Consider the following 25,230-nt stretch of genomic DNA (forward strand, 5'->3'; position numbering starts at 1 on the left):
ATCATATGATATTTATTATCGGTCGTGATATGTCATAGCAGGAGATTTCATTTTTCAATCAGGGTAATTGCAATGTCGTCTGTATTCGGCCTACCTCTATATTAATTGCAGAGATGGATGCTTGGAAAACACTCCGAACGACTGAGACTGTAATAAAAATTTTGGTAATTAATTCTGGTCGAGTACAAGTGGGGCGCAGGAGAAACAATTAAATAAAAGTTAGAAGCATGACGAAATCGATACGAGCACGTTAAATTTTGATGGTATGAGTCACAGGCATGCGTGATGGAAGATGTGTCGTATGTTTCGCAAATTAACGTGATAACACATTTTAGGCAATAATCTTCCGTCATTGTAAACATTTGTTTTACGTTATAGACGTATTATAACAACCTGTTTCACCGTTGCAATATATTTGCACGCTATTAACGCCACATATGTCTCATCGATGGCTAAGTTGACTCCCTTTATCGCGATTAAAATTTACGTCGAATGTAAAATAGAGAACGCGCCACATTTTCTTTGCCACCGGCTTTGGACCTTACGTAACTGTCGTACGCAGGAAAGAAATTTTTATAGAGAGAAATGATTGCATAAGCCGTTACGTGAAACTATATTAAGATTGCTTAACACTCCATGGAATCATCGATGCAACCTGGACGGCATCTTCGGTTTACGTCATCTGGGTCATTGGTGTATATCATTCTTCGATGGAAATAACGAGTAGAAATGAAAATCTCGTCGAGTCTCAGCATGAATGATCGAGCTTTCCGTGAATATTACTTTCCAACAACTAAATAACCAGAAAAGTAAAGAAAATACGAGGAAAGTGGCTATTATACACGCATGGTGACTCGTCGATCCAAGCATCCGAAGGATGTCTCTTCAATGGATATTTATTGCGCGTAGGCGTACGCGTTCCCCTTTATAAGCTATCGAATACTTGTAAATTGAGAAAAAAGATCATATATTTACGGAATCAAGCTTTCGGTAGATATTAGAACGCAGAATTTATTAGCGTAATTTTGTATTTTCAATGGAAACTGTTCATTATTCTAAATTACTCGCAAACAAATATCGGATGAAGTATGGAGGGAAGGATTGATACGTATGTAAACATTACGTGTTGTTGCAGGCGTAATCATTTATCAACATAATTTTACACGGCGGAAAATGATCGTGTTTATTTAGTTTACTGCACGTGCGAGCTCGATAAACCTTGCACAGGTAAATCACTTGGTTGATTTGCGAATGTACCGTACGTAGCGATTTGTAAATGTCTGTCTTACTCTATTCATACGATTGTCAGTTTGGCACTCGTTTAATTATGACATAAGTATCACCGACGAGCTTCGACGATGCAATTTCTCTAACCGACGACGATAACCCGTTATGTTAATTAATCTAATCTGATTTAAGCTAATCAGAGATTAGCTTAATCCAGTCCTGCGAGTATTAAGTTGGTATCTAATCGTGCGCTGGCATGTCATAAGTTCATGGTCAGATGAACATATGTTTGCGACAATTGATAATTGCATGTTATTCGCGATTAACGTAGCGTGTTAATTAAAGGAAGGTAATTGTAGCAGTTACTCTTTATTATGCATGGTCGAAGAAATCTTTTTCAGTGATTTTTGTACTAGTCGTGTATTGTTGGATGTTTAGTCTCGTACTATTCGTATGTTATTATATATGTATATCGAAAGTCGTAATACACAATGATACGCGTAGGCAGGTGTCTCATTATTCCGATTTCTCGTCTGATAATAGAACTTGGCAGTTAGAGTCTATTATATAGCTTGGAATTAGCTAGCTGGCTACCTATTTTCGAGCTCCAAAGTTCCAACTTCTAAAAATATTTCTTATTTCCGCTGATAATATTCTAGGAACGCTTAAGATGTTTAATAACGTTTTAAAGTGGGCCATCGTAATTTTCCTTTAAGACACTTTAAAAATCTTCAACAACGTCGGAACTTCTCTCGAGAACTGTTAACGATTTTACAAAGTGCTCCACACCGTTGACAGGTACTATGGGGCATTTTTAATATAAATCCAGCGGAAAAAGGAAACGCGCGCGACGCTTTCGAAGTCTCGCGACAATGCTACAGGCCAGCATAATTTGTTTTCGACGATCCAGGAGCAATTTAAAGTTCCATAACAACGTTGCAATCATTTCGAGATGTCTTAAAGGGCTCTAGAGTCTCCCAAACCGTGGAATAACATTTGAATGTTTTAGTATTGCAGTTGCCAAATGGAACATGGATACTCGAACAATGTTATCGCGAATCGTGTTGTTACGTTTCTGGATTGACTACTTGCACTCGTTTCATATCTTAAATCTAAACGCGCTCCGTTTCTTTAGCATTGTGCTTTAATATGCAAATATTTTAATGCATCGTGCAGTCTGAGAAATAATTACAACCCGTATCAGCTCGAAGTATAACAGACACGTGAATGTTGTACGAGGTTAGAGCATGCGAATGGATCGTTCTGGACTCGACACGGCCACGGTTGAACTCTATTCTTCGCTATTGAAAAAAAAAAAGTAGTTAAATGCCCCAGTGGGAATGTAATGTTGAACAAATGTGTTAAGACATCCCACAATGCCAGTGCTTGTCGGGAGTTAACCACACACGATGCCGCGAAATGTTGCGGCTCATCTTTCGCCCTGAAAAACTGACTCGTGCCGCTTATGAGTGGATAGAGCATACGCGTAATACGAGTGCGTAGGAAGATGAAGAAATTAATTCATCGTTACTGTTATTTGTGATTATAATTGGTATTTCTGTGATGCGTTAAGAAACTATACACGCATTTCATCTTTATTTTACACGAGAAAACTCAGTGCATTCGAGAGCTGTAAAATTGCTGAATACTATTGCACTTTAGTAAACGTGCTATCTAATATAATAATTTCACTTTTTTTTGGTATTTTTCCATATTTTCCCGTGAATTTTTCTATACAGATTTATAATCGATTGTCTTTTTCGTTTTATAGGATAGATATTGCGTAAATAAGTGTCTATTCTAATTGAATAATTGAAGTGAATGTCTATTGGGTTTTTATAAGCTAACGTAACTGTACTTAATTGTTTCCTGCCACGTGTAAAATGTGGTGATTCGTAGTTATCAATCCACATTGTAAACTAGTGCTGGTACTATACTTACCTATTTAATTCGTGCCTAGCAAATTAAAAAAGACTGCACGTGTGAGCAACCTACTCTTACATAACATCGTGCAATGCTCACAGTGTATAAATCCAATTATCTCGTTATGCTCATGCAAATACAGTTTCCGTTAGAAATTTTATAACTTTGTTTTAAATGTAAATTCCGCTTTTTGTCGTATGCTTCGCGAAGTCTTTCAAGCGACTCCGTACTTGGAGCTCTCGTAATCGAATAGGAAAATGCAGTTCCGGAGGAACTAGAAAGGTTGATTTCCAAGGATTTATAATTAATCTATTTATATGCGTAGAATGTGTTTACTTTTTAATCTATATTAAGTGGTATATCGCTCTGCCTATATCATATACGGGTCAGTATCACTATCAATCAGTATGAAAGAGTAAAAGATAAAGAGGAAAGAGAACGGATAAAAATATTTGCGCGAATGAAATCCATTATTTACAATTATTGTTTTATCTTGTTGCAGATTATTCGATTGGAGGCCAGAACGTGCTCCAGGAGAGCCACTGAAGCACGAAAGGGTAGTAATTATTAAGAATCTGTTCTCACCGCAAGACTTTGATCAAGAAGTCTCGTTATTGTTGGAATATCAACAAGATATCAGATCCGAGTGCTTAAAATGCGGTGATGTCCGAAGAGTTGTTATTTACGACGTAAGTAATTGCATACTTGCATTTTAATCGGTAATTTCCGAACATAAGAGATAACAGCGGGAAGCAGTTAAAGGCGTATTAAATTTCATAGGAAATTCTTATTGCAGACGAGGTAACTACAATAATACTGTTCGAACAATTATTTCAAACAATGTACTCATGAAAATTCTGTGTCATAACGCAGGTCGATTAGCGAATCTTAATGTATATTCTATGCTAGTCACATAATTTGCTTAACAGCTTAAATATTTAAGTACAATGGAGCTATTAATTAACAAAACTCATGTTCGTTAATCAATCGTTCATTTAACGAAAGTGAAAGTCAGAACTGAAAGAGTAGACTGTTTTTCGTAATTGTTCTATTGTTAATTAGTATCATCGTGACCGTTCTCTGTGAATTTACAGATTATGACTCTGGCGCCCGGCATATCCAATCTAGGTCGATTATTAACACATTCTGTGTCGCGTAGACTATCATTGACCTATTAGTGATCTTTCCATTCAGGCCCTTTGATAGTATTAAGTCTAATAATATCACGTAATATTTCATAACGTCATCAAATAGAATATTGTGTACGCGTAGTACGAAGAAGTCGTTTTATCGTGGATCTCCTTCCTGGGAGACATTAAATGGAGACCTATTTCCTTTGAATATGTTTTATTGCCTATTCACTTGGGTTGAATATTTTTTCACCTCGTGGATTAAGCTTCTCATCATTTATTTCGTGAATTGAATCATTGATCGATAACGATATTGACGAGTAATCTTAGAATATTGTCACAGTTGTATAATTGTCTACTCTTGTACATAGATATAGGTGTAAATGAAAACTTATTATTTCTTCGGTATTACAAAACTTTTCTGAAAAGTTACATCTATTTTCAGCTTTTACTTAGCGATTTTTCTTGCGTATAAATAATTCGAAAGCGATCTCTGTTAAGATCAACGATCTCGTCTTCGAAATGCTAAACAGCGGTGCATCATTTTACAAACCGAATTCCTTCTCCGTTAGACCATTTCTATTATTTGTTTCGCACATACGCGAACACAAATAGTTTCGCCATTGTTAAATGCCGTCTGAAACATTTCTTTCATTCGTGCAACAGTAGCAAAAAAAAAAAAAAGAAAATACGATAAAATTTTATTGACAGCGAAATATCTTTCGATTTTCAGTCCTCATTTGTCTTCTCCGGCCAATCAATTTAATTTGCGCGATAGAAGAGATATATCGCAACATAAAGCGAAAAGCGTAGAAAATGTAACAGCGTATCTCAGGTTTCAATATTTCCTGGGTGAATCGAGTTTCGCGCGATAAATTCAGCATGGACGAGGAAGCGAGCAGAAACAATCGGGAAGATCGATCTGGGTGACGGAAGGATCGAGCACAATGGGCCAAGACGGAGGCACTAGATGCGCCAGAGCGACGCCGGTCACAAAGAGGTCCCTCCTCGAACGTTGACGCAAATAAACTTTCGAAAGGGGATGACCTAACCCCATAAATTCGCAACGAGACACTCCCAGTCGGCGCGGTCTCAGCCGTGAATCCATTCAATGTCAAACTGGATCCCATCGTCTACCATGGGGACGGCTACCATAGCACGCGAAAAAATACGCGCTCGAGATCAAAAGCGGCGGGCGAGAGGAAAGAAATTTCGTGGCGGGCAATTTACACCCCCTCTGTATTTCCCTGGCCACTTTTCGGCCGTTTGTAACGTCGTAAAGAGTCGGTCGATGAAAAAATGATCAAAACCAATGACGATCCTTGAAGCCTAATTTACGAACACACGGTGTGTATCTTAGGGGCCCACGACGTCTTATGGTGATTCGAGGAATATCATTTCGTCGTAATTTCCGGTGCCCTCTTTTTGTCTGGGCGGTTGCCTTTGGTTTCGTGCGTCTTTCATTCTTACGCTCTCCCCTTTCTTTTTTTTACTTGTCCTCCGAGTTACGATGGAATAGGTGTGATTAATGGCCAGTTTCCAGAGTTCTTTTATTTATCTTTTGGCTCTAGATTACTGTGTGTTGGTGTTACGCGCCAGCAATTGGTTACGTTCTATCGCTATAACTCCATTTCCTAATAATAAAAGTAACAATGGTAAAACTTAAATACGAATATACTAAAAATTTGCAAACAAATCCGATGTGATGTATGTTTATGGCGTGTAACGTACAGTGGGTGAAACTATGAACGAGTCGATTGATCTAACAAGGCACAACGTGGCAAAAGAACAAAGAAGTTGGTGTCGCGTACGGGGTCAGACAGTAAAATTAATGTTCAAACCGAAGGCTCATAAATTGTGGTTTAAATGCGAGACGAGGAAAGCGTCGTGGAGAACCGTGGGCGAAGGCAGGCCAGTCTTGGGTCGTAAAACAGGGAGGCTCGGCTTCGTTTTGGTTACAAAAGCGCGCGTAATGCCAGTGAAAAGATGGCGGGCATATCCGTCTTTACGGGATTAAGCGGGCCATTGTTTAATTAACACGCACATTTTATCGGTTTGAGTTAAAGTTCACGCTTGACATCGGAAGATTGAAATAAATGAACGATTGTAAGCGATTCGGAGCACGAAAATTTTTAAATGGATACACGAGATATTGTAGACAATTTCTCTTAGTTGTTCTTCTCGAATCAGTAAACTTCGGGAAGTTGATTCATCGCAGTGATTTTATATTTCTTCAGTGGAAAACAAAAAATTATTTTATATCGTTCTAGAAAGAATTCCAAACACCAAACTATCTTTACTCTTTTCGAAGTACGTCGCGCAGCGAAAAGATATTTTATTGACCCACATCCATTTTTTATAGGGTGAAAATTTCAAGAGCTGAAACGCGACTCTGTTATATGTTTGCAGAGACATCCAGAGGGTGTTGCACAGGTAACATTCCGCGAGCCAGCGGAAGCGCAGGCTTGCGTTCAATTATTGAACGGTCGCTGGTTCAGCCAGAGGAAAATATCGGCTGAAATCTGGGACGGCAAGACTAAATACAAGTAAGTTTACCCGGTCTCGGCTTTACCGACCTGACCGCCTAACTCTCGCTTCGTCGACACTTAACCATCCATCGAGCTGCACGATCCGTTCGCTACCTCTGGAAACCATCCTTCCTCGTTCCGGAAGTCTGGTTTACCGACACAAGCTCTGTGGAAAATATAGAAAGCCATTATTTAGTGTTTATTATATTTTTTCATCGAAATGTTTAGTTTGCTTTTTACAATGTTTCATTTTTTTTTATTTTTTAATACATAGAGAAAGATTTTGTTTTTGTAGAATGAAATGTATGCCCGTTACCAATTGTTGATAATTTTCTGGAAATTTGAAATATGTATTTTTATGCATTTTTTACATTCTCTTTTTTTCTTCCAGTACAACTTATTCATGGTATGCTGCTAACTTAATAATTGTTACAGCATGAGTTTGATTCCTTCCAGATATTAATATCTGTCGTTTATGTGGGTTTCTTAATTTCTTTGCATATACTTCGCTTTCATTTCTATTAAACAGTACTCTTATTTCGAACCAATACAATTTCTATCGATGATAGGCATTATTAGCGCTATTGTCTCATCAGTTTTTCCATCTGTTTCATACTTTCAAAAGTTATATGTTTTACAATGTCAATATTAATATATCACCAGCACTCGCTATGTAAATTTATTATTGAATGCTCTTGCTGCCAATTATAATCATTTGTGCCTAACACGTGATCGTTTTCGTATTTTTCGCATATGCAATTGAGAAGCAACGTGAAGTTACTAAAAACTGCATGGAATGCGAGCACAGCCACTATTGTGAACGTCTTAATTGTCAATCTCTTCGTCGGGACAGATTTCTAGACCCAGTTTAAGAGAAAGCATGCGTAGCAGAGGAGACGAATAGCGCGATGGACGAAGCTCGACAGATCGTTTCGTTTTTCAGGATTTTGGAAACCGACGCGGAAGTCGAGGCCAGAATCGCGAAATGGGACAAGTTTCTGGAGGACGAAGAAGAAGAGAAGAGGCGAGGAGCCGCGAAGAAGAAGGAGCAGGGCGAGCAGAAGCCGGGTGAAAGGTCTAAGGTACCGGAGAAGACGGAGTTACCCGAAACTGCGCCAAACGAATCGAACGGACCGGGTACATCGCAATCGTCGGAGGTTACGGAAAGTGCAAACACGTCTGGAGCCGCTGCGGAGGCAGAGGCATCGTCAGATTCCAAGGATGCGAGAGAGACGCTTAGAAATAACAAGTAAAATCACGGGAATTCCAATGGACGAAGACTGGTCGCGGGGCGAGGACAAAACTCAGTGGGACGAACGTTTCAGACGAGAATAATTAAGAGTAACATCGACGATCATGATTAGAGAAGAATACTTTTTTGTAGATTACAAGGCAACTTGTAAATCTTGTTGTTGAAGATCCAATTATTATTGTATTAGTAATCATGTTGTCGTTACTCGGACAAAACGAAATAAAGGGGAATAATTTTCCGTGTAATCTTTTATTCATTGAAATATCGTATCTCTGCAATTTTGTTTCTCCTTTTGCAATGCCTTACGTAATTTTAATTTCTCGTTTATTTCGATCTAAGTTTTACGGCCATCTTCATTAATGTAACCCGTTTCCTATGTAAGATTCTATACATCTTTAAATTACAAATACCAATCTTTGATTTAAAATTGTTATACACAAATGTTATTGTCCCAGATAGGTCTTACAGCATACAAGAACTTTCCTTACCCCTGACATCGTCTCATCCCCTCCAGCAAACCTTCGCCAACATTCCATCGGCAAGCTCCACTTCCATTTGCCACCCCGCTTCTCTTCATTTTACCTCAACGAGGTTATAATTTCGATTTCAGCGAAACCACGGAGCACGATTCGTCGCGGCGGTCCGCTACACCGTCGGGGAAGAAATTCCATCCTTTTGAAGGGTTTCCATGATAGATTCGAACCGGTCGGTTCCCATCGACGGGCACGAATCCTGGCCCTGTCGTGGTTTCGCGGTTCGACGACAGAAGAAGCGCCGACGGAATCGCGTTTTTTGATAGACCAGCAACAGCCTCTCACGAGCGTGGTCCCACGAACCAGCTGAACACACGGATCGGCCGGAATGCCGAAATAGCAAATTAGGGGATTCCAGGAGATCTCCCGTCTCTCTTCCGCCTGTTTCTTGCCTCATTCTTGCCCCCGTTCCAACGCTTTGTCCTCGTCCGCCGTGAACGTCACGCGGATCCGATTCTACCGCTTCGTTTCGAGCCCTCTCGACGAACTTCATCTAGTAATCATCTATTGTTCCGCGTCGTCAATCTATTTGTTCGATTGGAAATTCGAATTTATAATTGGTCGCCGAAGGTAGACGATACGGTAGTCGAAGAAAAGTATTCGTACCAGCCCAATTAACGTTTTCCTTACTGCTACGTCGATTTTTTTTCAACTATTGAATTAACGAAGTACTACAAAGTATTATAACAGAACGCGCAGTTTGCACTGCAAGTGACAGAAATGCAACAGTTTCCACATCGAGGAAGATTGCACAACAGGTATGCAGCAACCACTTCAAAGATCCATATTTAACACAATGGTTGAATAAGTGCATTTCAAGTTTAATCCCCGCGGCACAATTATTCCGTGTTCCGTGCGTTGCATTCGTAATAATTCAACCCGACAGTTGTGTCGTTGCACGTGCATACCTACTTCGGTGGTTATGCTCGTTTACAAAAACGACTCCAACCTTTTTCATTAGCAAATTATACTTCACAATGTGGGAGAAAAACCCGCGCCGATCTCTTTCCATTAACATTTATTCTAACTCGCGCCGTAGCAGTTGGAACGTTAATGAAAGAGTCAACATTTCCAGCTTCTCGCATTCAAGACATTTCTCAGTCTATTAATTGCCAGACTGCTGATTTTATGCAAGTATAATATTTCGAAATAACGTACGCAATTAAAGAATACCCAAGTGGATTAACACAATCGATAAGATCCATTCGGTAAAAGAACAACAAATTCGGATCATTAAATTACAATAATTCTTCGCTTCTTAATACGTCCACGTGACCTTTTCGAAGCGTGTATAATATTGAGAAAACATGATTCCTCGATCAAGCACGTAATTATTCCCCGCTTCACCGTATCGCAAAAGCGAGACCCTCTATGGGCCATAAAAAGCCACTCGTATCATACCCAATCGAACAATATCATCGCGGGCTCGTACACCGAATCGCAAGTTATTACAACAGGTCCATCGCACACCGACAATCATTCTCGACCTCCAGCATCCTCTCCTTTCCCAAGTACCGTTTCAAAGGGTCAGCTCGAAAAATCGTGTAACCCTACGCTCGAAGATCCGCCGTCTCTCTCTCCTTCTCGTTCGCCTGTTCTCTAACATTGTCCGTCGTTGGTCCGGGTGCACGCATCATCCCCTTCGGTGACGCGCGACGAAGCATATTTCAGACGTCTCGTCCCATTCAGTCGCGAGTCGAAGGGGGATGCTGGAGCCTGTTCGGCAATATCACCGACGAATTTAATGCCGGGCTATTAGCAGCGGGGCGCGCGATGGATGCATTGTTCGAGTGGCCACGTGCAGGATGACTGCCACGCGAGAAAACGTTTGATCGTCGAGCCGGTAGACGAACGCCGGGAAAAAAAGAGGGTCCACGCATCGTGTCACACTTGTCGGGGGTTATTGGATTTTGGCCCACGCCACGGGCCGCCCTTCACGGGACCTGTCGGCGTTACACGCGAGATTAGGCGCCGGCTACGACGCGATTCGCCACGGTCAAGTGTCTCGACTCCGACACTGTTTGCTCGCGTTTCATTTCCGCGCTGATCATCCTCGCGTAGCTCATTATCGGATTTACAATATCGGGGGTAATGGTCGAGACAAGGTGGAGAATAGCTTGAATTGAATTTGCTGAAGACATCTTCTACATAGTTACGACAGAAGGTGGTTGGTAGCTAGTTTCGTGAGAAGATTCCTATTATCATTATCCGCTGAATAAATCGACGAATCGAACCTAATTCGAGCGCCCACTTGTGTGGTTCCAGAATCGCTATGTATCTGATCGATCTCCAGTTAAAAAAAGAGTCCACCCCCGTTCAGAAGCGAAAGTATCGCGTCTCGAACGAGATTTTCCCGTACTCCGAGGAAAGAAAATTCCCGGGGAAGGTCGGCCGTTCGTCTCTTCACAGAGGCTTCGCTCGGCGCGGCAAATTAAGCTTCCCAAAACACCGCGAAACTGTTAATTAAGACTCATTATGCGCGCGGTCCTGGCTGAGACCGTCCGGGTTTGGGGTTGGAAGCGGCGAAAGGGTGGCGAACCGAGCTACCTACGAGCACTGGCAAACGGACGGACAGACAGCCAGGCAACGACAGAGAGGTAAGAGGGAGAGAGAGAGAGAAGAAGAAGAGAAGAGAAGAGAAGAGTACGCGCAGTAGCTGGCCAAGGCAGAGCCAAGAGGAGAGGGATAGTAGGTTCGCGACGAGCCAGAGGAGGAGGTGGAGGAGGGGATGGTTTAACCCGAGTAGGAACTTCTTAATACCGCGACGGCAGTCGGGTTCATTGTGGGATCAATACACAGACGACCAGGCGTAGGAGTGGCAACCGCCGCCTCATTGGACGTGCCGTTCCCGCACGGTGATTGGCCGGTCGTGGTACTACCAGGAGGCGGTTCCTTTTGTCGGTAGCCCCTCTGTCGGGGTGAACGAAAGGGGGAGGCAGGCCCTGACCCTCGCCAGGGAAGGAGTGAACACGCGGCAAGTGAAAAAGACGGAGCGCCGCGGCGCGACCAGTTGGAAAAAGACGGCGGACCGGTCTACGGGTGAGGGTGACACGACGCCGGGGGGTTCAGTCTGTGTTCGCCCATCAGAGACACATCACCAGCCACGATACGGTCCGGTTACGTCTCTCTCTCGTCGCGAGGGTAGCTCCTTGCTGCTGAGGAACCAGGTGCTCACGGTCATCGTTCATCTCTGCGCGTATCGGCGAACCTTGAACTTGACAGTGTCACCGGATGTTTCCGCGAGCGATGCCAGTTTGACGTTTCTCTCGAGGATTACGGAATATTTTTTGTGATTCTGACTTTGGTGGCTCGAAACACCGAACAGGTGTTTCCAGTATTTTTCGAACGGTGTCCGATCGTCTGGAGTTCGCCGAGTTTAAGTATCGTGACTCGCGCTCGGACTGTTACGTCGAGAAGGAAATTCCCATCGAGGTTAATTACGGTACGAAGGTTCCGACATCGAGGAAAGCGTGGATAATTTGTGCGTATATTCGAACGCCAGAGGGTACGATACGAGATAAATAACAGCGGCGAACCTATTTTGTCTATCGGTTCGCGCTCGAGGGAAAGGCACGCGGATTCGACGAATTGGTTACAAAACAAACCTTGCTTCTATCCTCTCTGGTTGAGTCGCGTTGTGTTGTCAGTTCCACCGCGGAAACCCACCGAAGCACACGGTTCCGTGCCAAACGTGACTTAAACAGTGAGCAACTCTAATCATTCTACGAAACAATCGCGGTGACCATTACGGAGTGTGTCTGAAAACCGTTTTCAACGAAACGATTCTGTTGACAACTATCCAGGCTGTTTCTACGAACAGTGGTGTAGTTCTACAGCGCGTACTACCGTGCCCATTTTCCAAAAACAAAAAGTAAACACGTAAAGATCCTCAGGATACACCGAACGAAACAAGAAAAAAAAAAAAAAAAAAAAAAAAAAACAACCACCTAATCCCCAAAGCTTTTCTTAACATGCCGATAGAAGAACTACTGTAACGCGGTTATCTTGGAATTGGAAAAAGTATACGCGTCGTCTCGAGAGCAGCGATTCGTTGACGAGCCGCGGCACCGTGAAGATGCTCGAGTCAGCCTGACATTTTCACAGCTGTCCCTACGCACGATCGAAGGTATTCGAGGGTCACGTGACAGCCGGAGGAAGGGAAGGGCTGTCGGTCGTAGAGGCGCGATCACGGACGTCGGAGGAGAGTGGACGAAGTGGAAACAAAAGATAGTGTACGAACGGGTGGTGCGACGTTCGGGTACGCAAGTCGGCAGGCCGGCTCTGGGGTGCCGGGCCCGGGCGGGGTGATGAGCTGTTCCGAGGTGATGTATCAATATTATCCTTACCTCTACCAGAGGCCAGCGCCGCCGCCGCACCCGACCCACCCTCATGCGGCCCCGCACACCCATCCCCACGCGAATCCGCATGCGGCCCACCATAGCCCCGCGAGGACGGCGCCTTTTCAATCCTTCTCCGCGGCTACGGCGACCCATCAGTACGACAGGGTGAGTCTAATTACTCTTTTCTAATGCCGGTCGTTCGTCGTCCACTGGAAACCGACTTACCCCGGAAAAACACGAGGGTAGTGGCATTTTGCGACGCGGAAGATCGCTGGGTTCTCAGGGGTGGTTCGAGGTTTGGATAGGGGATGTAGTTGGATTTCGAACAGTGTACAGCGCTGCTTGGAGCGTGTAACAAGTGTACTTTGCGTTACATTTGACGCGGGTAATCGTGGGTAATGGAAATTTTATAAGTTCCTTTCCAGTACGATGTATCAGCGTGGCATTGAGGTTAAAAAGATTGGAGTCACAGTGCAAAAACCTGTTGCGGGCCTACGAAATTGTGCTCCACTAGCAACATTTATTTTTAACTTTGCTTATATCATCTTCAAACATTCTCTTCGCGATGACACATAGATATAGGTTCTTGTGTTTCTCCAGTTTTCTTCCTTCCCCTGTAAAATACTTGTATTGGAGCGTTGCATTTATTCCAGGCTACTTAGTAGATCTAATTTTTAGCTACCTAGTAATCACTAATTTTTGCAGTCCCCAACACTCGCGGTCTTATTGCACAAATTATTCCCCGAGCCATGTCAAGAATCACCGATCGCGAACGTTGCGCGCCGTCTCCTTTCTCTACCCTACATCTTGCGCAACAAAAGAATCTCTTTCCAAGTAATCCTTTCCATGCTCCCTATTGTCTTCCTGTGCGGAAGTTTCTCGAGCTGAAAAAGAAGCATTAAACGCGACCGCGGGCCTGTCCCAGAGTCGAGGAGTCAGTTGAATCAGTGGTAGAGATCGCTCTTCCCATTCGACGAGCGAGAGGTTTCGCGGCGCGTTACACGGACGCGTCGACGCGAGTCGTCGAAAATTTAGACGTCAACGGCTCGTCAGGATCCTGTTCCTGGCACATTATTCATAAGCGTACGCGCTGTCATACGGGACGTATATCTCGCGGCTTGTCCCGTCTCGAGATTACAAGCTGCTCGCGCGTTTCAGAGCGGACCGCCTCTAAAAAGGACCACGACGGCCACCGGCGCTGACTGACTCGACGAGTCCCGATTTCGAATTCGTTGCTTCCATAACAGCAGAACGAGATACGAGTTGCGTAATCCCGCTCCCCTCCCAGCCGCGTCATTTTTATTTCATCGACGGTGTGTGTATCCTTTTTTCTGTACGAGACTCGACGAGATTTCGCCCCGTGGTTTCGTCTTTTCTCTTTGGTCGAGGCATAGGTGCACATTGCGCGCACGATTCGCTTCGGTCGATCGACGCGATCGATTCGACAAACTTGCGAGCAAGCGATGATATAGATTGCTGTTCCGGATCACGGTGTTCTAGTAAACTTTAGCTTACACCGCTCGTTTACCTTTTGCCATTGTTGGCAGAATATTTATTACCGGTGGCTGTTGTAAAAAACGTTTGGACAACTTTAGTTTTTACACCAGACGCTCCATTCATTTCTCAAAATAATAAATGATTCGGTTTACACGAATTTGCAGTTCAATGTTTCTCTGTTTTTTGTTTAGCTCGTTACTTGAAATGGAATCGGAAGAAATAAACCGATAGTAAATTGACCGTCGCGTACTTAGCGCGAAGCGTGAAGCATCAGCGCGTAAAAGTCACGTGGAAACGGTTGCGTTTAATTGAAACATATTTCACATCGTGCCCATTGAATTCCACGCTGGTAGATCGTAATAATTTCCACGTAAACGGTATAAATCTTTGTACGGTCGATACCGCGGGTGATCGAGGGTATCGCGAGCGTTGAAATCTCGCCGGACAGGTCCCACACCGCGTATTATGACACCCCGCTAATATCTGTTCCGATATTTTAACTGCCCTAAGCGGTGTACACGCGTCGTGTCGGCACTGGATTCGAATTAGCGGAGTTCGTTTCGAAACTGGAGAAACTAGTTTATCCCGTTCGCGCAAGTACCTCGAACCGACAAGCGATCCGTGGGGTGGTCAGGTGATGCGAAACTTTCCTTGAAAAAAGTTTCTCTGGAACGACGTTCGCGTTCGAAAGCTCACTTTGGATCACTTTTATATAATACCACCATTTGATTTGTTAACATTTTCTATCATCGCGTTCGCTTTATCGATCTTTGCATCGAATGATTGTTCGTCGTCTGATAACGAATGAATCGATTAAGACGGAAATTGCGGTTGGACGGTGTCGTTTACGCGCGAAATGAAGTAGTAAAGTTAATGTTGGGTTGTTCGATATACAACGAGGATTCTTCGTGATTTATATGAAGCTATTACCAGGATATTCGAGCATTCACTTTTGGCAAGCGCTCCTAAACCGTGATTATGAATTTCAGTGAGCTTTGAATTATTTTCTGCATACTTCGCATTCGCCACTGCGTTGTGTTTTAATAGAAATACCATTGTGACGTGCTTGGCCTGTGTCGGGGCGATCCGTGTGTCGCCACTATTTATTTGCGAAACAGTGTTACAAATGTGCACGGAAATTTGTAGGGAAAGAATTTATACAAATTGAGCCATCGATAAATTCGATCGCGCGAATAACTATCCTGGAAGATATTTGAAACACTCTTCATTCACTGGTGCGCGTCGCTTAATTTTCTATTGAATTTCGACAACAGATTTCTCAATTGAAAAGCGACTCGATCGCGTGCAACTGTTGTTGATATCGAATTCTCAAGCATCAACGTGAATTTTGTATTATTTCAAGTCTGCGAGAAACCTTCACATAATCATTTTGAAAACGTACGAGGAATGTGTAGAAAGAAATGTCTGAGAGCAAAGTTAAAATTTAGGGATCTCTTCGGCTACGAGAGACTCGAACTCGCTCTTCGTTTCGTCGCTCGACGGCCAGCAGAAACGGTCCCATTACAATAACATGTTTGTAAACAATCCAAGGAGCTTCCGAGGTGTTTTACTTTACGCAGAGTCCACGAATTCCCGCTTTCAGCCGCGCGTCCTGAAATAGTTTGCCAGACAAGGGACCGAACGAGAGTTTCTGCGAGTTTCATCCCGGGGATCCGGCCGCTGCATCATTTTAATATGTCTGCTCGGAGGTCAGCCGTGTTTCTTGCCCTCCCATGAACTCGCCCGTACACCGTTGCTTGTCGAATACCGTTTTTCTCATTACTTCTATTTATCCTTTCCGCCTCGACTGTTTCGCGGCGTGTTTCTTCGCTTTTAAGCTTTCCTCGCTTCTTCTCCCTCTTTTCCGTCGACTAAACATTACTTAAGCCGTAAAATGAAGAAACGATGTCCGCGCTTCGAAGAATTTTCAAAAACTAATCGTTCGAACCTGAATTACTGGTTTCTTTAAATGTCTACGATATTTTATTGATCCGTGGCGAAAAATAAGGATTCGCTATAAAAGTCTGTAAAGCATCCTTCGATGAAGCTCGCCACGGTAGAAAAAACGGAGCGATGCCTGGCTCGAGGAATTTCCCTCGAATCCTCCGGCAATGCGTCTTCCGAATCATTCCACTCATTGTTTGCCCAAATACGCCGCGCGTAACGTCTTACTGAGAGCCGATTGCCGTTCCATCGACCGCGTACGCAATTTGTACCGCGGATATCTGCTTTTCGCTCTCGACTGTGACAGTAAAAGTCAACTCGTACATAAATTTAGAAAAATTCCACTGTCCTTCCCTTTTAATTGTCTATTAAAATTGTACAAAGTGATTTTTAACTTGGCGTTAGTAGGAGCGTGTATGTGCCTATTAATGGTTGCATGAATTCGTAGAGAACGAACGGTATCACGCGAGATAAGCGGCGATCGAATCTTATCGAGCAGCGCTCGACACCGCACGGAATCGATAATCACCTCGCGGTGATAAATAATAAGTAATGGCCGGCATTACTTAGCCGACATTGAGAGGAATGTCGGGACGACGATGAGCTATCGCGGCCGCGGTAAATTATACGAGCCGAGAATATGCTAATGAGAGGGCCGGAGGGAGATCTAACTGCATCTAAACGACGTAGATCGCTGATACGGTGAGGACTAGTGAAGAGAAATTTCTGAACGCCGTCGGGACCCGACAGTAGTTGGACGTCCTCCAGAAAGAAGGTGCACGGCGTCCCGACGACCGAGAGCACAAATCACTTTCGGTGCTGCGAGCGTACGTACGCGCGCGCCCGCGTGAGAAAACACCCTTCGTGGCACGTTTTACGTCAGCTAATACGTCAGCCTAATTGCTTGAATTAACGTATTTGAATATTCGAAAAACGAGATATTGCAATTTTCTCTTTCTCTCTCTCTTTCTCTCTGTATGAATAAAAAATGTAGAGGTGGCGGTTGGCGGCAGGTATTCTGTCTTTAAATGCGCAGGTAACCCAGCAATTAATCGAAGATTTTATCGTACCTATAGAACAGTTTAGGTAAGAAGGGTGGTGGTGGTGGTGGTGGTGGTGGACGGTGTAAAATGCAACGATGAGTCAAAAGGAGAACCTTTCGAGCGGTGTTCGGTTGGTTCGAGCGGAGAGCACCGTTAGGCCGAAGAGAGGAGCCGAAAAACGCGTCCTCTCCGCGTTCTCGACGATCGCCAGATAACGGAGGGTAAGAGCGTTAAAGCTCGCAATCGCGCGCGGCGCAAGGTCGATCTCGATGCTCTGGACAGGTTTGCCCCGCGAGGGAGCGCGCCGCGGACGACGCGTTGCGATCTTCAGGCAACTTTTCTTCCCGAAAGTCCCTCGTTTTCGGTTGAGGGAAGTTGAGCGCGCGGCGGACGGGCCACGGCGACACGAGTTTACTTTTATTTAAACGTTCCTTCTTTCCTTTTATTTAGGGCCTGACCCAAGGGCTGCTCATTTTGTTCCTTTGCCGGCGCTGACCGGTGTCCACCGGCTCTGAATTAATAGCCTCGCGTTTTTCGCCGTGCTGTGGCTAATATACGCGCGCGTTTCTCCCTCTTTCTCTTTTTCTCCCTCTCGCTTTTCCCCTCTGCGTGCATATGTTTCTTCGTCTGGTCCTCCTGATGCTCCTTCCTTCCTGCCGCGGCCGCCTTCCTTCCCTCCTTCCTATGTACGGACTCTATACGCCCCGACGGTTACACCAGCGCGTTAAAAATGCCCGCGCCGTTTTCTCACGAACCTGCGTACGTGCTTTATTGCCCCGCGATACGTGCCAAGCTTCCTCCTCCGATCTCTCCTCGAGTTAGGCTGGACCAGCTTTTACCTATTATTTTACACCTCCGTTTCCCTTCTTTTTTCCTTTCTTTCTTTTTTTTCCCTTCTTTTTTCCCCTTTTCCTTTGCACGCAGAAGGAGAAAAGTAGAAATTGCGGCAACTTCAACTTCTGAATGTCACGTAATAAAAAGAGGAGCGAACGATCGGAACTCGACAACACTCGCGATCGGTATAAAGTTTTTGCGTCGTAAAATTTATCCAGATACGCGAGGTAGGCGCAGTGAAACGCGCCGGTGTCTCTGGTAATTGAAAGAAATTTTCCTTCGAATAAACAATCGAAAGGTCGGTAGTTACGTGTCGTTCGTAAATTTTACGCGGCGCTGCTAGATCTCCGGCTCGACTGAAACAGAAGATTATTTTTACGAGCCTGACGTAACCGTTGAACTGCGAAAAATCATGCAACACGACCATAGAGACGGTAATAAAAATTCAATAAAATTAGACGTTTAGATAGGCGCCTTTGTAACCAGCGAACCTTTTAAACGTTCCTTTTATTATTATAGTCCTTATCACGGTATTCGTTTAACTATTTCCAAGATCCGAAAGAATCTTGATCCGCGGCGTTACAGCAGTTCCAAAATATTTAAATAACCTAAGCGATGCTAATTTAACGATTAATGTGATTATCGTTGACACGCGTAATTTCGTAATTCGTGCGCACGCGTGTTAGCCACACGAATTTCTAAAATAAAAGCGAGCAATCGTATACTCCTCGTCCAAGTATTATCAGATCTAATTCAAGTTTAATTCACTCCCTTTTTATAACTCCGTTTCATTACTTTTTCAAAACACTTTGAATAATTAAAACGAAGTGTGCCAAGTGTGTTCTCACCTCGGATATCTGGCTTGCGTATCGCGTAAACAGTTAAATTACGACAGGTTTAACCCGTTTCCAAAGCTATAAAATAATTCAATCGACGAATTTTTTAATTACTCGGGCCAGTACATAACATACGTACATAATCGAGGAACAGACCTCACCCGCTACCACTGTACTTGAGACACAGCGTGGTACCGCGACCAACGCGTAATAGTAAAGCGATTAAGCGATAAAGCAATAAAGTAGCATTTAGAAAGAATGGATGCGCGGGGGGTCGAACGATTATCATCCAGGTAAACGTCAATCTTCCGGCGATTCACGTTTAATTCCCGGCAGTTGCACGTTCGATAATCTTATCGCGACAGCGTGGTTAATCGACGTTATTAATCCACCGTGGGACACCGCTCGCGGGTTTCGAGTGAATCAGTAGCGACACGCGATTAAAATCCATTTAATGGCCGCGTTATTTTTCACGAGTGTCCGCCGCGCGGTTTAAATGGCCGCCGGAAGAAATACGACGGACGGAAGCCCGTCGATAGATCATCGTCGCGACGCAGGACCCCCGCGTTATTCGATCTTAATCATTTTTATCGCGTCACGGGACGCCCGCGCGTATCCACCGTCAGGTGGTTGGGGCCGTTTAACGCTGCGCCGTTCGTTATCTTGGGATCGCCAGCGACGAGAACGCTAAATGCCGATAGCAGCGGGGCTCCCGTGGCTCGTTCGCGACGCCCAAACACCGGGATTCGCATGTAAAACAACCGATCCGACCGCAATATCCGCTCGGACGGATCGTTAATTCTTCGCGTCCACGCTGAGCGCGTGAAGCGTGTCCGGACAAAGGAGACTCGAAAAGGGCTTGATTTAAAGTACTGTGCTTTTCCACGTGCTCCGAGCTTTGGGTTTAACTAGTACCTCTGCAATAACTCCTGCATTTGTATTTGAAATTTTACTCTTTTCTTTATTTTTTTTTTCTTTCTTTTTAACGGCAAGACGTATATTTAATGTCCCAAAATGTCCATTTAAATTCTTCCAATTCTTGACGAGGACACACGAGTTCATATAAAAATCTGTTCGGATCGTTGCCGCAATAAAGTCATAAAGGGGACAGTTGGAAGTTGGCCAGTTCGCCAAGGGGATAACCAACGGGAGGCATCCCGCGTTTATTGGCGTTTCATCGTGGGCGTATCGCGTATATATTCGAGCGCGTGGAAGGGTCGACAAGAAATTAGTCAACAAGAAATGGCGAAGAGGTCGGTTCGGAGCTGGAGCGATCATGCAAAGGGCGAAGACAGGTGCAGGCCGCCTCGAACAAGAACTTAGCCACCCTTCATTAGCACTCTTATTACAGGGGCTACGTTTCTTTGATCGCGGACGCGTATCAGTTCGGTCCCGCGTGGTCCAGTTTTCAAATTGACAAAACATCGCGTTTTCTTCCCCTCGTCCGGCCGTTGCCAACGAAAGAAGTTTAATTGGAACAATATAATTGACAAGCGGTCTGGAAGTTTTTGCGAGAATTTAAAATGGATCGAGCATGTGTAGGATACACGTCGTATAGGTACGCAATTGTTATTATAACGATTTCAAAGTAAACGGAGATTAAAATCTTGCACCCGTTTATAGGTATTTGTTTTAAAAATAAAACGGTTCGGTCGTTCGTATAATTCAGGAAGGAAGTCAGATTCGACATTAATCTCAGTCATCCTAAGAATACATAAGGCGTCATAAGTTTCGAGGCCCCGAAAACCACCCTATCATTACTTCCGCCTCCGCCGCGGGTTCATTAATCATTCAAAGACCGAAGAAACCAACAATGTATTTTTAGAAAAATTCTTCCTGCTTGAAATCTAGTTTGGTTCAAGCAAGCTTTTTGGTAAAATGTCAAAACCTGCGCGATATTGTTTCCCGTATAACGACACAACTGGAAACTGAGTTAGGGTCGCGTAGGATATTACGGTAGGATCGACCGTGCCTCGAATAATTAACGGATGACAGTTAATTGCTGGCAGAACTGTTGGTATAGGCCTGTCGCGAGATGGTAGCCAGCTGATTAGAATTTATCGAAGCGAAGAACCGTAAAGATCTATCTCTCTCGGAGATCTGCTCGTGTCCGATGACTTAAATTTCGAAGAATTCAATGGTGAAAATAACATTTCTATTCCAGACGCTCGAAGTTTATTAATTAATCAGTGGACGAGAAGCAACGTTCACCACTGTCGTCGATCATAAACCGCAACCCCTTATCGCTGCGCGACGCGATCTTCGTTCACCACGCTGGTGTACCACCATCGCGCAATGGTAGCGTTCGTATTTAACGCGAACAATTCCAGGTAGCGATCGTTGTTCCGGTAGTAAAGAAGACGGGGCAACGGTAGCTGGTAAGTAGAAGCCCGGTGGTTCGCGTCAGAGAGCGTGTGCAACCACGGCCGGATGATCGGGAGCCGAGCAGCGAAGCGAGCGGGGCCGTAAAAGCGCATTTTTCTCGGGTATCTGGCCGATTAATGAACCGATGTCGTCGCGAGGACCACCCCGAAGGGAACGCGTACGGTACGCGCAGCCCTCGCGATAGACTCGAGCCTGCGGGGCACTGGTCCAGGACTATAATACCTAAACTATAACCAGCTCCCGTCCGTCCTTCTATAGCAGCGGGTCTCAAACGGGCCGCGCCTTTACCTGACCAAGTTTTACGATCGTCGCGTCGAGGTGGCGATGTGTCCTCCCGTTATCGTCCGGGCGGGATCTGGCCAGGCTAAAGCAGCCTTTTGCCACGGACCCTCTTATTATTTCTCTTTTGAACCGCGCGCGCCGTCTTGTTGCTCCCGTTGTCCTCTTCCCGCTTCTTCCTCTTGGCCAACGCCGGTCTCGAGCTCCACTCTCGACCTCTGTGGGAATGAGACGCCTCTGCTCCGCGCTAGGCGACGACCTCGTTTGCCAAGTTCATTCTCGCCCTGCCGCTGGACCTCTGCCGGCCGATCGATTCGCCACGATCCTATCGATCCTCTGGATCGTTGATTTTTTTTAGGCTTGCTCTGCTGGGATGCTGCTGCTGTTGCCGGAGAGGGATCGCTCGTTTTCCTTGATTGATTCGTTTGGAGAACCGTTTGTGCTCGGGTGGACTACGGAAATTTTTGGTCTCGCGTAGTAAATTTTAGAGAGATCAGATTTTTATTACAAGTTGAAGGGCGTTCGTTCATTATCGAGGACCCGGCGATTCTCCTCTCTGTTCCACCTTCTCGCTCCTTGATTGTCGGATAAATCGCTGCGTTGAACGGATGGATACGCGCGGGGAACACACGTACTTTAATGTACCGCTGAGTTTCAGTTTTATTTATAACGCCGTTTCTTTTGCCGTTTCTCGTGCGTTCCCTTTCCCTCGGCTCTCCTCTTTTTTATCAAAAAAGCCGGAGGGACGATCACGTGGCGTGGCCGAGGTCGCGCCGCTTTGCAACACGAAAAACTTCCAGCGACGCGTTCGTCCTCTTCTTTCAGCCTCTTCTTCGTTCACTTGTTAAACGATACCGTTCGGGTTAAATGTCCCGAGTCTACTTTTCACGACTGACAGCTGCCGAGATTTTAAAATACGACAGCCATTAATCTGCGCTTAACGAACTAAACGATATAATCCTAACAATTGTTAATATCGTATCAACGCGAAGGTGAATCGAATCGCGAATTCAAAGCGTTGCTCGATCGATCTCTCGCAGGAGCATCACAGGACTAACCGAAAAGACTCTTCCACTTTCGTAACACGCGGTGGCTGCCCGTCGACCATCGAACGTCTCGCTTCATTCAGACTGGCGTCGTTGAGTAACACGTATCCGGGCGACTTTTACCATTCTCGCCGGTGGTGTTCCCGGCATTCCTGCCATTGCTGCGTGTCGAACGGCGGGAAAAACGGAGGCGAGTTGCACGGAAACCGGAGCTGATCGACTCGACGCGGAGAACGTCGCGGCGGTGCGGGGCAGAGCAGGACAAAGCGGAAAAGAAACGCTCGCGAGGCGCGGCTTCACCACGTGACGAAGAACAGACGATCACGACGACGACGACGACGACGACGACAACGACGACGACGACGAGGACGAAACGGCGAAAACCGGCGGGGGCTAGAAAGTGCTGCACGCGTGTACACGCGGCGTTTTACCGTATAAATTATAACGGCAGCCGGGGTTTTTGCCGCGTCACATGTTCGGGCTTTTTTCCGTCGGCTTTCCTAGCTTCCTACATAAATTAAACGCGGAGAAGCGTTTCTACCCGCGCGACAGTGGAAGGGCTTTAAAAGCCTCCTCCGCCCGCGACGAAGAGCCGGAGGGACGCGCGTAAAGGCGGACGGGGCGAGTCGAACGACAGGGAGGGAGAGGGTTGCACGGTAAAAATATAGCGCGCATGCGCTCACGTGCTCGTCGATATTACACCCGGTTCCAGCATGTGTGCGCGGCTTTGGTACAAAGCGGGCAGAGAGCGTAATTACGCTTAATATGCAGGTATTGCCTGGTGCGCGAGGAGAAAAGTTCCTTAATGAATTCGCGGTAATGGCCACGGTGAAATTTCATAGTTAGCGCGCCGCACGCCGTGTCCTTCTTACGTAAACTCCTTCCCAGGATGAGACCGCTACGCGTCGTTTACGCTCGATCGCTCGAAGAGCGACGATTATTGCCGGATCGTGAGACCGGGAATAGGTTTCCGTTGTTCCCTGAATTCTGAAGCATTTTATGGCCACCTCGATCCCAGTAAGCTCTCGCGATTTTTTAATCGCCTACTTTCCGAGACGATTTTGAACCGCTGCTTTTCGAGTAAACGCGCCGTTTCGTTGCGCACCTGTGTTTTATGCTCGAGAAACGCGCGCGGGGGGTAAAATCTAATTCCAGGATACCCGCATAGTGCGAAGGAAAATTTCCTATACGCGACTGAGAGAAATATGATTTGATTAGAAGCGATAACCGTTCCCTCGGCGATTGCCGCGGTGGCTAGCAAGAATTTAACGCCGCTACGATACAGGTCTTCGCGAATTCCGTTCGACTCTCGTAACCGATTGAAAATCAACGGCTCCGTGTAAAAGGAAGTCGTCCACTTCGTGAGAAAACGTTTGTTTAGTCATCGAACGTAGTTCAGTTCCGAGAAAATATGAACAGAGCCCTGTCGAGGCACTCTCACGTATTCGTTTTTCGTCTTTCTCTAAGTTTGGTCTGCGAGTGATTCACGTCTGACTTTTTCCTCGTCTGGTGATTCCATTGAAAGACGAAATAATTGAGGGATGAAGCACTGTCTTATTTAAATTAACGAACAATCAACGACACGTTCTCCTACCGCATCGCGTTCCCATCCTCTTTCCTTTTCTCACGATTGAAATACGATCTTTCTCTTTTTTCTTTCTTTACCAGAAGTTATTTTAATCAGTGATCGTATGTACACTTCCTTCGTAGCAGACAACATCGACTGTGATTAACCTTGCATTTTGAACGCCAAATTTTAACGAGAAAGAGAAACCAAAAATCGCTAACGATTGATCATAAACAGAAACATTCCGTCCTTCGATCGCTTCTCTTCACCGCGCATACTCGGTAAATCAGAAAACTGTCATAATCTTGAAGGAAAATTCCGTAATTCCAGCAGTATCTGTTTAATATTCGCGTGATTAAGGTATCGAGCCGATCCATCGTATTTATCGAAACGATTACTGTACTGGAGCGCGTTTTCAGCGAGAAGCGGGGCGCCCCGCGATGGACGCGCGGAATGATTTATTTTCGCGTAAATCAATATACGCCGGCGGTGTTTTAGCGGTGTCTTGGTGGTGCTCGATCGAGCGGCTCGTCGAGGCATTCCCGACGCGTCGTATTAGCAAAGATCGATTACAGCCTGTAATTTGTTGTTCTCGCTTCGCCGGAATAAATTTCTACGGACTAGTTTCTCGGTTCCTATATGGCGCACCACCGCGAGAGCTCCCTTGCGTAATCGACGGGGAACGCGCGTTGGAAAACCGCGACTCGAATCGTTGGAGACAGGTTTCTTCTCCTCTTTCCCTTTTTTCTTTTCCTTTTCTTCGACCGCTCTCCGTTTCGCTCGGTTCTTTATGTCTTTGGGGCTTCCTCGACTCTTTATGGATTGCGTGTCCAAATGCCGGATAAAAATGCGATTTTCTTATCGGG

At 45.1% G+C, this 25,230-nt stretch overlaps 3 protein-coding genes across 4 annotated transcripts in view; 2 read left to right on the forward strand and 1 right to left on the reverse strand.

Moving 5' to 3' along the window:
- Positions 1-8,305, forward strand: part of Barc (RRM1_TatSF1_like and RRM2_TatSF1_like domain-containing protein barc) — a 53,727-nt gene extending 45,422 nt beyond the window's left edge. The window contains exons 5-7 of the mRNA XM_076898374.1: positions 3,653-3,839; positions 6,690-6,826; positions 7,752-8,305. Of these exons, the coding sequence (XP_076754489.1) occupies positions 3,653-3,839; positions 6,690-6,826; positions 7,752-8,061 (634 nt within the window). The 3' untranslated portion in view covers positions 8,062-8,305. The remainder of the gene's footprint in view (positions 1-3,652; positions 3,840-6,689; positions 6,827-7,751) is intronic.
- Positions 1-25,230, reverse strand: part of LOC143425503 (beta-galactosidase) — a 188,880-nt gene that overhangs the window by 98,167 nt on the left and 65,483 nt on the right. The window lies entirely within an intron of this gene.
- Vg (transcription factor vestigial) overlaps positions 12,646-25,230 on the forward strand; it is a 71,553-nt gene continuing 58,968 nt past the window's right edge. For both annotated transcript variants that reach the window (XM_076898377.1, XM_076898378.1), the window contains exon 1: positions 12,646-13,098. In XM_076898377.1, coding sequence (XP_076754492.1) covers positions 12,901-13,098 — 198 coding nt within the window. In that variant the 5' untranslated portion in view covers positions 12,646-12,900. The remainder of the gene's footprint in view (positions 13,099-25,230) is intronic.

The sequence above is a fragment of the Xylocopa sonorina genome, chromosome 7 (genome assembly GCF_050948175.1).
Source record: "Xylocopa sonorina isolate GNS202 chromosome 7, iyXylSono1_principal, whole genome shotgun sequence".
NCBI classification, from domain to species: domain Eukaryota; kingdom Metazoa; phylum Arthropoda; class Insecta; order Hymenoptera; family Apidae; genus Xylocopa; species Xylocopa sonorina.